Genomic DNA, 14525 nt, shown 5'->3' with positions numbered 1-14525 from the left:
TTTCTGATTTTCTTATTGGGTAGAGGAAAAGCTAGTTTTCTCTATGTGTTGTTTCTTAGGTTCTCTGTCTCTGGGAGAGACTTACCAGGAAACTTGCCTACCATAGGGCCATTTTGAGTGGTCTATTTGGTGTTCTAAATAGTGGAGTCAAAGGGAAGTCCTAAATAGCATACTGCAAAACTTCTGTCTTTTTTTTCTGTTCTGGTAACTGTTTAATCAGTTACTTAGAGGAAGACATAAATGGCTTATCAGTGCATGCCACAGTGGTGAATGGGAGAACCAGTCGGTGAAAGGCAGAATTAAGCAAAAAGGAAGGATCTAACACAATGAAAATAAATAGAGATAAACATAAAGTAGAACCCAAAAAATTCAAAAAATTAACTGCAGCATTTATACCATGAAGACCAGACTGAAACAGTAGTATGTATGGAAAAGACCTTAGTTAATTAGAAGCAAATCAAGGTAAGCAAAAAAGCCAATAAAAAACATTAAGTTTATGCAGGAAATCCCCATTATCTTAGTAATATCTTCAGTGTTTACATCTGCAATATCTGCATGCCCATGTGAAGACAGACAATCGGGATCTGGAGTATTTCAATGGAAAGTACTGGAATGGCAAGAGTACCCCAAATTACATTAAATTAGTCTTTTCCCTCAGTTTTTCCCCATGTTTAGCATTGGTATGAAATTTAGGGGAATAGCATAGCTGTCTTCAAATATTTGTAGGCTGTATGACTCCAGAAGATCAAAGTATAGTCTTTAGGAAAATAGATTTTAGCTCAGTATGAGGAACAATTTTATTCTGGTCAGAAATGTTCAAGGGAGGAATGAGTTGCCTTGTAAACTAGCAAGCTTTGTCATCTCACATGTTGTTTCATACTAGAGATGTTTTGGGGTGTAGTGTTTGTATGGTTAATGCTTTTTCTCTCCACTCACCTAATTAAGGAGACTTGGCAGAAAATAGACTATGGATAGAACTCTCGTTTTTTAGCAGTGAAGGATGTCTATAGGAAAATCCTCATTGTTTAATGTCAGAGGGTTGGTAAGGGGGTCCCCGTGACCATGTAGCCCTGCATGTAAGAAGTGAGGCTCCATCTCGTGATTGTCCTAAGTATGTTTTCAGTAGACCTCCCTGGTGCCACTATCAATACTCATCTGGTCTAGGAGAAGGATGTGTGTGTGTGAGAGAGGTTTAGGAAGGTAGATATTTCTTATAGTTAGACTACAAAAACATAACTGTTAAATGAATATTTTACCTGGAAAAGGTAAATGAATATTTTACCTGGAAAGACAGATTTCTTTCCCAGGAGCATAATTGGCTTTGCTCATCAAATGGGGCAATTGTTCTCAAAGTCTTCAAAGGATAACATGAAGCTTTCCCCGCTTTTTCCTTTTTTCAATATGGAGGCTGAAAAGGGTGGGAAAGTGTTGAAGCACTAGAGGTGATGGGGGCAGCGATTAGAGTGGGTGAGACCCTTGATATGGGCAGCTGGGAGCAGAAAGAAAACAACTGAGTGCTAAAGAGATGCTGGGGATTAGTGCACTGGAAATCTATTTTGCTTGTTTTAGAATTTTGCTGAGAAACATTTCATGCATAATACGTGTCTATAGAAATGGATTGTTATTGGCATGAATGATTAGCTTTATCACTGTGATAATAAAATGTTTTATGAATCATCTTGAATGTATTCATAGTGCTTTGAATGCCTGTGTGAGGTATGAAGCAAGGAGCAAGGTAAATAGCATCTCTGAATTGATGTATATTATAACTATTGTGCCTGGTGTTTGACTCTCTTTGTAGGTGAGAACTCTTGGGGAGAGAGTGGTTCTGTATGTTCTGAATCGAATTATTTATAGAAAACAGGAAATGGAGAGAAATGAGATCCCATTCCTGTGTCATAGCAGTACTGATTATGCTAAGATTCTGTGGAAGAAAGGAGAGGCCATTGGGTTTTATTCAGTTAAGCCTACAGGTGAGTCTTTAAAAGTTATTCAAACTTTGTATTATGGAAACCTTTTTAGACCCCAACTATATCAATATCCCTTTTAAATGACTCTCTAGAGTACAAATTGAGATGATTTTACTTAATATTTTTTGGGAGTACTGTGATCCCATCATTCAATAAAAGTGAGGATTATTAGTAAAGTCTTTTGAAAAAAAACAAAATAAAAATAAATATTTAACAGAGAGGAAGATTTCTCCACATATATGGGGAGAGAGCCTCAGATTTACTCCTTTTGTTCCCCTCCCACATCCTTCCCTTTATTAAAAGTTGTTATTTACTTTGATTCTGCTGCTGTCACTATCACGGGCTCCTTTTAAAACTCTTGTCTACCTGTGGACCAAATGCGTAACCCTTTTCTGCTTATTGCAGCTGATTTAGCCTGACATATTAAAGCCAGCTTTGTTAATTACCATGAAAACCAAAATACTTTGAGAATCCAAACAGCTTCGAAATTATGAATCTTCTATAGCAGGAGTCCCCAACCCCTGGGCTGCGGACCTGTGTTGGTCTGTGGCCTATTAGGAACCGGACCCCACAGCAGGAGGTGAGCAACGGGCAAGAGAACAAAACTTCATTTATGTTTGTAGCCACTCCTCAGCGCTAGCATCACCGCCTCAGCTCCACTGCAGATCATTAGGCATTAAGCTCTCATAGGAGTACCAGTCCCTGGTGCCAAAAAGGTTGGGGACCGCTGTCTAAAGTTTAGATTTATGATCCTGAGATCCAGCTGTACCTTACTGAAAGACAAGTGCAGTTTCATCTTGCTTTACCTCTTTTTCTATTCATTTGCTCTCTAGAGCTGTTAGAGCCAGAAAACTCTAAACCTGCTTACTCCATATATGTAAATAATCAAATAACCAATTTGGCCTTGTTCTGTACCTTGGCCAAAAGACCTTTCACAGAGAACACATGATTTTTCTGTCTTTTTCACATTTTACATCTTTCAAACTTAGTTCTTATTGTCAGATCCAGTCTAAAGAGCATACTAGATTCACTGCTATTTTGAAGAACAGTTGGAACTGCTATTTTAAGTAATCGGTATACATTTATGATGAGAATTGTGCATATAGTAAATAGTCAATAAAAGGGAGGTCATCTTAGGAATAAAAAACTGATCTATAGTTTAAAATGGTTTTGCTGTTTAGTAAATACTTTGGTTCTTTCATATGCTATTTTATTCTTGTATAAATTTGAAATAGAATCTGTAATTTATGTAACTCCAGAAGGATATCATTTTGTGATTTTAAAGTTTTAGTAAGTTTGAAATTGGGATATGATTTAATTACTTGATGCTTAATTATTTACAAGCTAATTCCTATGAGAATTGGAGGCTTTTTGCTTCTCACACTGGCTCCAGGGGAGTTTCCTATCTGAAACTAGCTCATGGACATTTGGAGCACATAGTAGTTTATACTTTTTTATTTAGAGCTTTTTTTAGATGAAAGACACACAGCGAAAGGGTAAAGCATTTTCCTTTTAGTATTTGTAATCAGTATTTGATTCCAGGAGTGTGTTCTTTTTAGTTTTATATGCTTTGGGGGCTCCCCCTCTCCTCTGAGTCCTGGCCTCTCTTTTTGCTTGTTCTGGTGGTTAACTCAATTTTATATTCTCATGCTTCCAAGTGTTGCTTTTCTGCCACTTTTAGCACCTTTGATATTTGTCTGCTAATTGCCTTATATCTTTACTATTGAGTTCCTGCTTTAAGCTCTGGCTGTCATCTACCAATGATAGTGGAATTAGGTGTGCTTATACTAGCCTTTGAATCAGTAACCATTTAATTTAGTCTGAAAGTATTTTTTTCTGTAAAGGAAATACCCAGCCATTTTTAGTATTGTCCAAAAAAATACTAAAACACTTGTGATATAATATATACATATCAGGAAATATACATATCAGGGGGGAAAAAAAGTACCAGCAAAGAGATAAAAATCTCTTTATTAAACATATTTCTAGTTGAATGAAAGCCTTATGCAATTACTTATTATTTATGATATTTAAATTAAATAGCGAATCAGCATGTAGGGATAATAGTTGGGATATAAAAATAGCCTTGATGTAGAACAGGAGGTGTTGTTTATGAGGTTAAATCCTATTACTGTATAATCAAATTCAAGAAACTGTGCAAATTCTTTATTGCCTGAAGTAAGAGATCACTGTGAGGGACTTACTGTTTTTTTTTGAGGGGGGATAGATGTCAGATTATTAAAAACAGTTTTTTTATAATACATTATTATGTGATATATGGCATATAACTCTAAGGGAGGTCACAGACTGAGTCACATCACTATAACAAAAGATTTCCTGGTCCCGTCTATAGTTATTGAGCACTTATATCTATAAAAATAAAAAAACAAATAGGATTAATGCTGAACCCTGTCTCATTCTGGTAGTAATAGTCATTCATGGATTCATAAACCAGTAAACAAAAGGTAAGCTTCATATATTTCATTAAGAGATACATTTTCAGTAAAATTTTATTTTTTGCTTAATAATTTTCCAAATGTATAATATACTTTGATTCATCATGTATTAATATTAATAACAATGGTAATTTAAAACTTTTGGATTGATATTTAGAACTTTATGGTCACAAGAAATTTAAAAATTTTATATTTATATGTGGATATGTTTTTATAGAGATTAATGATTGTATAATCAGTAAATATCCAAGTAAAGAGATATATTACATAGGATAATATTCTGTAGAATAAATATAATAGAAATAGAAGTTCAAGGAGAAAATAGAACAATGTATTTTAGAGATGTTAAAGTATGGTTAGTTTAATAGTAAAGGAAAGTTTGTTCAGTGGATGATGGCAGTTATCAAATTGATAATAGTTTTTAGTGCCTATTTGTTACATTTAAAAGAGAGATGTAATAGTTTTTTTCTTTAAGTCAGAATTGTTCATTAACTGCAAAGGGAAAAATAGCTAATTTATATAAAAATCCTGGTAGACATGTTAACTAATAAATCATGGTTAACATCACCAGGAGTAAGACATATCAGCATCATGGACACCTGATCTGTGATCTGCTGAGAAGGGCATAACATCATATCTGTGATACTTTTGCCCAAAATGCATAATCTCAGTTTTATCATGAGAAAACATTGAACAAAGCCAAATTGAAGGTTATTTTACAATATAACTGATCAGTAATCTCCACGAGTGTCAAGATCATGAATGACAAAGAAAGATGGAGGAATTATCAAAGACCAGAGTTTAAGGAGACATAAACCAAGTGCACTATGAAATCCTAGATTGGATTCTGAAACAGAAAAAGGACATTAGTGGAAAAACTGCCAAGTTTGAATAAGGTCTGTAGTTTAGTTAATAGTATTTTATCAGTGTTGATTTCCTGGATTTGATAATAGTACTTGGGCTTTGTAAGATGTTAACATTAGGAGAATATTGGTGAAAGGTATATGAGGACTCTGTATATTTTTACAACTTTTTTGTGCATCTCAAATTATTTTTTAAATAAACAGTTTTTTAAAAGTTAATATTGATAAGATGCTAGAAATTATATCCTTTGTAATTACTGAAACCTAAGATGCAAATTTTAGATGTTACCAAAGATGTGTGAATCCATGATATTTCAAAAATTTTTAATGGTTACATGAGTTTCCTTTGAGGTATTTGACTTGGCCAAGAAAAGAAAATTCTAAAAATATAAATGTTTCCCCTGGGAAAAATTTCAGCTAGATCATCCTGCTGTGAAGCTCATTGTTAGCAATCAGCACCGTGCACATAGAGCTTCTAATCGGCTTTTCAGTGTCTCATTCCTAACTGTAAACAGTTAGGGAAAGCCACTGATATGAAAGATGGAGATCAAAACAAAAAAGAATAAAAATATTTTTTAGAAGAGACAGACAATACAAAACCAAAATAAAGCACAACTCAATATTTTTGGAGGTAAGAGTAGTCATTACATTCATGAAATGACAACAAGATGTATTAAAAGAATGTCCATAGTATTCTTGGAAATTAAAAATTTAATGTAAGGAAAATAAAGTTGAGGAAATTGATCGGAAAGGAGAACAACAACAACAAAAAACCTTAAATGATGGAAAATAGGAAAGAAAAGATAAAATTAGAGGAGCAATCCGAGTAATAGATATTTCAGAAGGAGAGAACAAAAACTGGAGGGGGAGAAATCACCAATAAAAAAATGTTTTTCCCTATGTCAAGAAAATTCCTCGGAACTATAGAATGTGCATTTCTAGTTTAAAAGGGCCCATTAAACATCCATCACAATGAATTTAAGTAGACCCACACTGAGATAGATTATTGTGAAGTTTCAGAACATGTGGGATAAACTTTGGAAGCCTCCATCAAGTGAGAATTTATACGAAGGATCAAGAATCTTGAATGATTAGATTTCTCAACAGCAGCACTGATCAGAATACTAGAAGTGGAACAGTGCCTTTTAGATAATGAAGGAAAATGATTTCCTGTATAATTCTATGCCCAAATTATCAATGAAGTATGAGGAAAATTTTATATGGTTAATTAAAAAAAGTTTACTTCCCATGCATCCTTTTTTAGGAAGCTAGTGGACTTTATGCTCTACTAAAATAAGGATGTAAATCAGGAAAGAAAGGTATCTGATTAGGAAACTAAGGAGAGAAAGTAGTTCTCAAAATCATAGCTATATAATAGTTCTGGAGCAGCTCTGTCCAGATTGGTAGCCACTAGATTGTGGCAAGTCAGAAAGCTCTGGGACATTGATTCAAGAATATGGAATACCTAATGTGTTTAAACCAAAATGAGGTTTACACAGTTATGGGAGACTTTGAGGGATAAGTTAGAATTTAATAATAAATAATTAGTAATAAACCATTAATAAGGCAATCAAAAAGCAGTGCAGGAAAAGAAAAACAATCATACTACATGGCTCAGTTGTCGAAAGAATATATTTACACTCATAATGTAAATAATGAAAATTGATCTGACCAAAATTACAAATTACTATTTTGGGTTAATTAGGTGGGGCATGTGTTTATGATAGAGTTGGTATTGGAGTATGTGAATGTAGTAAGAGCTAAATTGTCATTTTCCATACTGGAAAGTCAGTTGATTATGCCTAAAATGGAAAAATCAAGAAGTAATAAGTTATTTAGAGATGTGGAAATAATTACTGAAAATATCAGTTAAACAATTTCAAAGCACTGGTTTCTGGGGAATGGAAAGTGTGTGTGTGTGTGTGTGTGTGGATCAGGGAGGCAGTCACACAACTGCTTTTTCCCAACAAGTCCTACAGAGTTGTTGTACTATAAACAATGTACATGTATAACTGATTAAAAACAAAAACTGAACATTTAAAAAAATGGAACTATTTCCAGAGTCGTCTTAATATCTACCACAAAACTAACTGAACTTTATAAATCCTCACATCTATAATGATCAGATCCACCTCTTAAATGGGCTACTCTAACTAGAAAATTACTAATAAAAAGTCATACGGTTATGAAAAACAAAATGAAACAAGAAACCCACTTGTTAATTTAGTGGAGGTTGTATAAATGTTTTTCCCTATGTTAAGAAATATAAAAGATGTAAATTTATATAAATCAGATATCATATTTTAGTGTAAACAAGCTGAGAGAAAAAGACAAAATTGATAACACTATTATTAGCTGCTACGATGGAAATGCCCATTATTATTTGGCTTCAACTGTGAACCACCATGATCCAGTTTGAAGACCTATATTTTGAGAATACATAATCAGAACCATATGGAGGGAGCACAATCTAATCAACAACTACAGTAAGTCAGTTTGTTGCTTCATTATTTGAAGGGATTTATGATCAGTACTAGGGGACATATTTTTGGTTTTTGTAATCTCCATTTAAAATAATTTATCATGGAAGCATTTTTCCCCGTCTTTTCATTTGCTAGTCAGCTTTTCTTGTGACTTTCAGACTTTTACTGAGCGCTATATCTGTGATTTTCGCTCCTTTTTTGGACAGATCACTCACTTCCTGTTCACTAAAATTCAGATTTCTGGCCCTAAGATGATTTTAAGGAATAACAAAACTGTGATATAAAATGATAAGAATGGCTAGTGTAGCTAAAGTTACAACATAGAAGTTTGTGTTGGAGAAGGATCGAGGTTATTTGGGCCTTGAATCTGTCTAGGTATAATCCTTTCTTTTAAGGAAATGAGCAAAGGCATGGGAGTGTCCCACAATGTGGCTACCTGAAATGTGTCCTTGGGAAATGAAATGGCTACTTTGTTTTCAGGTGAAGTTCTAGCCATCTAAAAAACACACTTTCTGATAAGAGTTCTGTTTATTGGGGAGCTAGGGCTGACTCCCTATTTAGTGGAGACACAAAGATGGCTAGTCATTGGTTCAGGCCTCAAAGCACCAAAAATCTAGTAGATGAGACAGAAAACTGTAGTCAGTCAACAACTAATTGTAATTCAGTTTGATAAACACTGTATTTGAGATCAACAGTAGTAGTCATTGAAGAGCGGAGCAGTTAATTTTACCTGGAGGAAGATGGCATTAAGGAAGTAATATTTTTCTGCCAATACCATGCCGTTTTGATTATAGCTGCTTTGTAGTATAATTTGAAGTTGGGTAGAGTGATGCCTCCAGCCTTGTTCATTTTTCTCAGAATGGTTTTGGCAATTTGAGGTCTTGTGTGCTTCCATACAAATCTGATGATTTTTCGTTCTATTTATTTAAAAAATGCTGGTGGGATTTTGATGGGGATTGCATTAAATCTGTATAATGCTTTAGATAATAAGTTCATTTTAACTATGTTGATTCTTCCAATCCAAGAACACGGAATCTTTCCATTTCTTTGTATCTTCTTTGATTTCTTTTAATAGGGTCTTATAGTTTTCATCATATAGGTCCTTCACATGTTTTGTTAAATTTATTCCTAGGTATTTTATTTTTGTTGCAATTGCAAAAGGAATGATTTTTTCCACTTCTTTTCTGACACTTCATTATTAGAGTATAGGAATGCTATGGATTTTTGAACATTGATTTTTGTATCCAGAAACTTTACTGTATTTGCTTATTGTTTCTAGCAGTGTTCTTATGGAGTCCTTAGAGTTTTCTATATAGAGAATCATGTCATCCGCAAATAGCGACAGTTTGACTTAATTTCCTGTTTAGATGCCTTTTATATATTTCTCTTGCCTGTTTGCACTCGCTAGGACCTCCAATGTTATATTAAATAACAGTGGAGATAATGGACAGCCTTGTCTTGTTCCTGATCTTAGAGGAAAGATTTTTAGTTTTTCACCATTCAGTATAATGTTGGCTGAGGGTTTGTTGTATATGGCTTTTATTATGTTAAGTTACTTTCCTACTATACCGATTTTGTTAAGTGTTTTGATCATAAATAGATGCTGTATCTTGTTGAAGACTTTTTCTGCATCTCTTGATATGATCATAAGATTCTTATTTTTTCATTCGTTTATGTGGTGTATCACATTAATCGATTTGCATATGTCGAACCATCCCTTTGCCCCTGGACACACAGACCAGTGGAACAGAATCGAAAGTCCATAAGTAAACCCATGTTTGTGTGGGCAAATAATTTTCGACAAAAGAGCCAAAAATATACAGTGGAGAAAGGACAGCCTCTTCAATAAATGGTGCTGGGAAAACTGGAAAGCCACCTGCAAAAGAATGAAACTAGACTGTTGTCTATCACCACACGCCAAAATTAACTCAAAATGGATTAAGGACCTCAATATAAGACCTGAAACAATAAAATGCATAGAAGAAAACATAGGAACTAAACTCAAGGACCTTAGACTTAAAGAGGATTTTATGAATTTGACCTCAAAGGCAAGGGTAGTAAGAGCAAAAATAAATGAATGGGACTACATCAAACTAAAAAGCTTCTGCTCAGCAAAAGGAACTGTCAACAAGGTAAAGAGACAACCATCTAAATGGGAAAATATATTTGCAAGCAATGCCTTTGATAAGAGCCTAATATTCAAAATATACAAAGAACTCATACGACTGAAAAACAACAGAAAAACAAATGATCCAATTAAAAAATAGGCAAAGGACCTGAACAGACCCTTCTCCCAAAAAGACATACAGATGGCCAACAAACATGAAAACATGCTCAGCATTGCTAGCTATTAATGAAGTGCAAATTAAAATCACAATGAGATACCATCTCATACCTGTTAGAAAAGCTGTTATCAACAAGACAATTAATAACAAGTGTTGGAGAGGATGTGGAGAAAAAGGAACCCTCATACACTGCTGGTGGGACTGCAAATTGGTACTGCCACTATGAAGAACAGTATGGAGGGTCCTCAAAAAACTAATAATTGATCTACCATATGATCCAGCAATCCTTGTACTGGGTATTTATCCCCAAAGACTTGAAAACCCACACCCATAAACATATTTGCACACTGATGTTCACAGCAGCATTATTCACGGTGGCCAGGACATGGACGCAACCAAAGTGTCCTACAATAGATGACTGGCTAAAGAAGCTGTGGTACATATATACAATGGAATATTACTCAGTCATAAGAAGAGATGAAATACTGCCATTTGTGACAACGTTAGATGGACCTTGAGATAATCATGCTAAGTGAAATAAGCCAGACAGAAAAAGTTGAAAACCATGTGATATCATTTATATGTGGGCTATAAACCTAAAAGCAACAAACAGGACGACCAAGGAGAGACTCAGGGACATGGACAACAGTAGTGGTTACCAGAGGGGAGGGGGGAGGTAGACAGGGTAAAAGGGTCAAATATGTGATGACAGAAAGAAATCTATCTATGAGAGGTGAACACACAATGCAATGTCTATATATGCCTTACTGTTGAATTGTATGCCTGAAACTTACTGGATTTTGTTAACCAATGTCCATCATAATAAAAAATTTTTTAAAAAGTGATATTTAAAAATGACTTTGAAGTGTAAGTAGGGACAGAAGAGGGGAAGGGAAAGACCATTCTTAGTAAACATGTGAATGAAATATAAATGTATGGAAAAAGTCACAGTGTCAGGAAAGTTCAAGGTGTATTTGAGAAACTACCATGAATAAGCTGGTGGGAGAGGGGTTTGTGGAGTGGGGAGAGGGGAAGATGGAAGTCCCCTTGTGAAGGGTCTTAAATGCCATACTAAAGTTTGAGATTTTATCTTGGCATGGAGGAGCTATCATAATAGAGAATGAAACAGATTTGAGGGAGATTTTTGTGTGATGACACCATTGTCTGTGTATCAGAAGTGAATGGCAGTAACCAGTGATGAGTCATAAGGGTTTTGGTTTGAGTGCTTAGGTAGGAAGCTGTTAACTAAGCCTGGGAATGCTGGAGTGAATCTGGTAATACTTGAGTTCGGTTTGACATGTAAAGTTAGATATTCCTATGGGACATATAAGTAGGGATAGTACATAGTTAGAAATGTAAGGTGGACTACATAGAGGAGGTTTGGATAATTATGTGGGCCATGGAAGTCAGTAATTTATGTGGATGAGTTCAGTCAAAACTATTTACTGTATAAAGTGAGTGGGTGTGTTTGTGAATATTGGCCTGAAGATATGTTACTGAAAACAGCCTGAGATAACCAAATAATCCCTTTTGCAGTCTGCTTGCAAAAGGTATTATCTGCTGAGGTGTGATCATTGATTTTCTAAAAGTTAAAAAGAAGGTGTTAATCTCCTGGGAGATAAAAAGAAAGGGAGAGTTAGCTGTGGGTGCTGGCAGTCCACTAAATATTTGTACTTCGTTATTCTGGTCATTGGCCAGCAGCTTCCCAGAGAGAGATTGTATTTTCTAGTCACTTGTACAGCTGGGTGGGGCTGTCTGACTAGATCTCCCTCAGGTAATGAAAGAAATGATATGTATGACATTGGGTCAGATTGAGTGAGATGCATTCCTTTTCCCCATCTGTCTTCTGAATGCAGAGATTCTGAGGACCTTGTGGGTGGGGAAACTGTAAGACTGAAGGCACCTGAGTTCCTGTGGTAATCTTTGCATTTGCATATCAATTTTAGGATCACATTGTCAATTTCTGCAAAAATCCAGCTGGGATTTTGAATCTAGGTCCATTTGGGGCGTATTGACATCTTAATGTTAAGTCTTCTGATCCATGAACATGAATGTCATTTCCATTTATTTAGGTGTTCATTCATTTCTTTTAATAATGTTTATAGTTTCCACTATACAGGTTTTGCACTTCTTTTGTTAAATTTATTCCTAAGAATTTTATTATTTGTTAGTGCTATTGTAAATGGAATTGTTTTCTTTATTTCATTTTCAGATTGTTCATTGCTGGTGTATAGTAACGTAATTGATTTTTGTATATTGATCTTGTATCCTGCATCCTTGCTGAACTTCTTTATCAATTTTAATAATATTTTTAATGGATTCCTTAAGGTTTTCTATATGTAAGATCATGTAATCTGCAAATATAGTTTTACTTCTTTCTTTCTAATCTAGTGCCTTCTATTTTCTTGCCTAATTGCCCTGGCTAGAATTTCCAGTACAGTGTTGAATAGAAGTGGTAAGAGTGAACATTTTTGTCTTGTTCCTGGTATTAGAGGGAAACATCCAGTCTTTCACCATTATGTGTGATGTTCGCTGTGCATTTTCCTTAGACCCCTTTATCAGGTTGAGGATGTTGGGTATTTTTATCATGAAAGATGTTGGATTTTCTCATATGGTTTTTCTCCATCTATTGAGATAATCATGTGGGTTTTGTTACATTTACATTTGCATGAGCTCTTCCATTCTTGATCCTGGAGTAAATCTCATGCATTACAGAAATAAAAGGTTAGTGACTGTCAGCATTTGGATAAATGAGAGAAGCCTTGGGAGTTAGTGAGATTACCCAGAGAGAGTACATAGAAAGAAAAGGTGGCCCAAGATGGAACTTTGAGGAATATAATATTCAGTTGCCATGTGCAGTGCTAAATATAGTTTAATGAAAACTTCACCTGAAATAGCAGGCAGTTCTGGTTGTGCTACACCAGGTAATTGTGCTAGATTGTCTGCAGCTGTCATGTGTCTGAAGCATCTCTGGTAACATGGGAAGTTTTTCTGCCCTTTATTTGTTTGCCTTTGTGTAAGAGCAGAACCCTTATACAAAGTATAAGTATTTAAGGTGTAGGCAAAGAGAATCAGCATGGTTTTTTTGAAATGAATGTGTAAATTGTGAGTAAATAGTACAAAAATTTTAAACTTTGTGAACATTACTAGTTCCATAAATTGAGCATTTTAACACTAGAGAATTTACCTTTTCTCTGCTAGAAGGAATGTTTGTGTGAAAACAGAAAAAAAATCAATCTGCGGGAAATTTCCGTGATATAATCAGTAGTGTTTTGTAAAGAGCCTGAAACATGCACCATAGTCAACAACCATAGATCCTCAGACTCTATTGAGTACCAGAAGTAGACAGTGCTTTCTCTTTTCATTTTTGTTTTGTCCTCTGTACTGCTACTGCTGTCTCTTTTAATTCCATAATCACTATTAGCTGTAGCTGTGAGAAGACCCTGATTTCAAAGCATTTAAAACTGATATGGCCACAGTAGCTTCTTGGTGAGACTATCCTTTAGATTCATACAAGAAATTTATTTATTTCAGCTTTATAGAGTATAATTGACAATTAAAAGTTGTATGTATTTAAGGTATATAAGTTAATAATTTGATATACATGGTGAAGTAGTCACCAGAATCAAGCCAATTAACATATTTGTTGCCTCACATATGTATGCAATACGATATTGTTAGTCACTATATAAGATAGTTTGATTCTTAGAAATATTCTAACTAAATATCAGCAGTTAAGCCCTAAGTATATATAGCGATATGTGTTACCTGTTCTAAATTTAAATTAGTTGATAGTCTTGGAGACTATTGAAAAATGTTACTGAAATTTTCCAATTTAATCATAAATAATTCAAACTATTTGGTTGAACTAAAAAAGGTTTTGTTACACCGACCAGCTCATCAAATGATAGGTCAATTTGTGAGATGTTCGTTACCTGAAATTTTGTTTCTTCCTCGAACTACATCATTAGAATTTTCTGAAATCATGAATAATCTTGAGAATAATAGATTATGTGAGGCACAAAGGGTATAATGTTGACTGATAACTAATTATGAATTAATACTAAAATTAATAGAAAGTGTGATGCCCCACTGTGTTGCCCTCAACTTATAAACTGCCTTAAGACATTATAGAACCTAACATATATATTTGGAGGATCAGAACCCCAGTTAAGGTTCTTAAAAGTCAAATCTGTACAGCTGTGTAATAAAGAGAGACATATTTAGATACTGCTTCAAATTATTTCTCCCGTTTAACCTTAAACATACAGAATATTTTGAAAAGTGTATTCACAACAAAAAGATTGCTGACTTAGCCATTTCTAAGACAAATATTTCCAATTAATCCTAATCCATAGTCCTTAAAAATTTGGAGAACTAATTCACTTTCTTGCTACTTGTTAAGTAGATAAAAATGAGGGAAAAAAAGGGAAAAGATGAATATTCAGGTGCTAAGGTTGGAATTATT

The 14525-nt window shown here is 34.5% G+C and overlaps 1 protein-coding gene across 5 annotated transcripts in view; it reads left to right on the top strand.

Moving 5' to 3' along the window:
- Positions 1 to 14525, top strand: part of FAM169A (family with sequence similarity 169 member A) — a 53520-nt gene that overhangs the window by 17305 nt on the left and 21690 nt on the right. For 4 of the 5 annotated variants that reach the window (XM_039857478.1, XM_039857480.1, XM_039857477.1 and 1 more), the window contains exon 5: positions 1802 to 1973. The exons of the other annotated variant lie outside the window; for it this stretch is intronic. In XM_039857478.1, coding sequence (XP_039713412.1) covers positions 1802 to 1973 — 172 coding nt within the window. The remainder of the gene's footprint in view (positions 1 to 1801; positions 1974 to 14525) is intronic. 5 annotated transcript variants of the gene reach the window in all.

Source organism: Pteropus medius, unplaced genomic scaffold (assembly GCF_902729225.1).
Source record: "Pteropus medius unplaced genomic scaffold, Ma_sr-lr_union100, whole genome shotgun sequence".
In the NCBI taxonomy this organism is placed as follows: domain Eukaryota; kingdom Metazoa; phylum Chordata; class Mammalia; order Chiroptera; family Pteropodidae; genus Pteropus; species Pteropus medius.
This window is presented reverse-complemented; position numbering and strand designations above follow the sequence as displayed.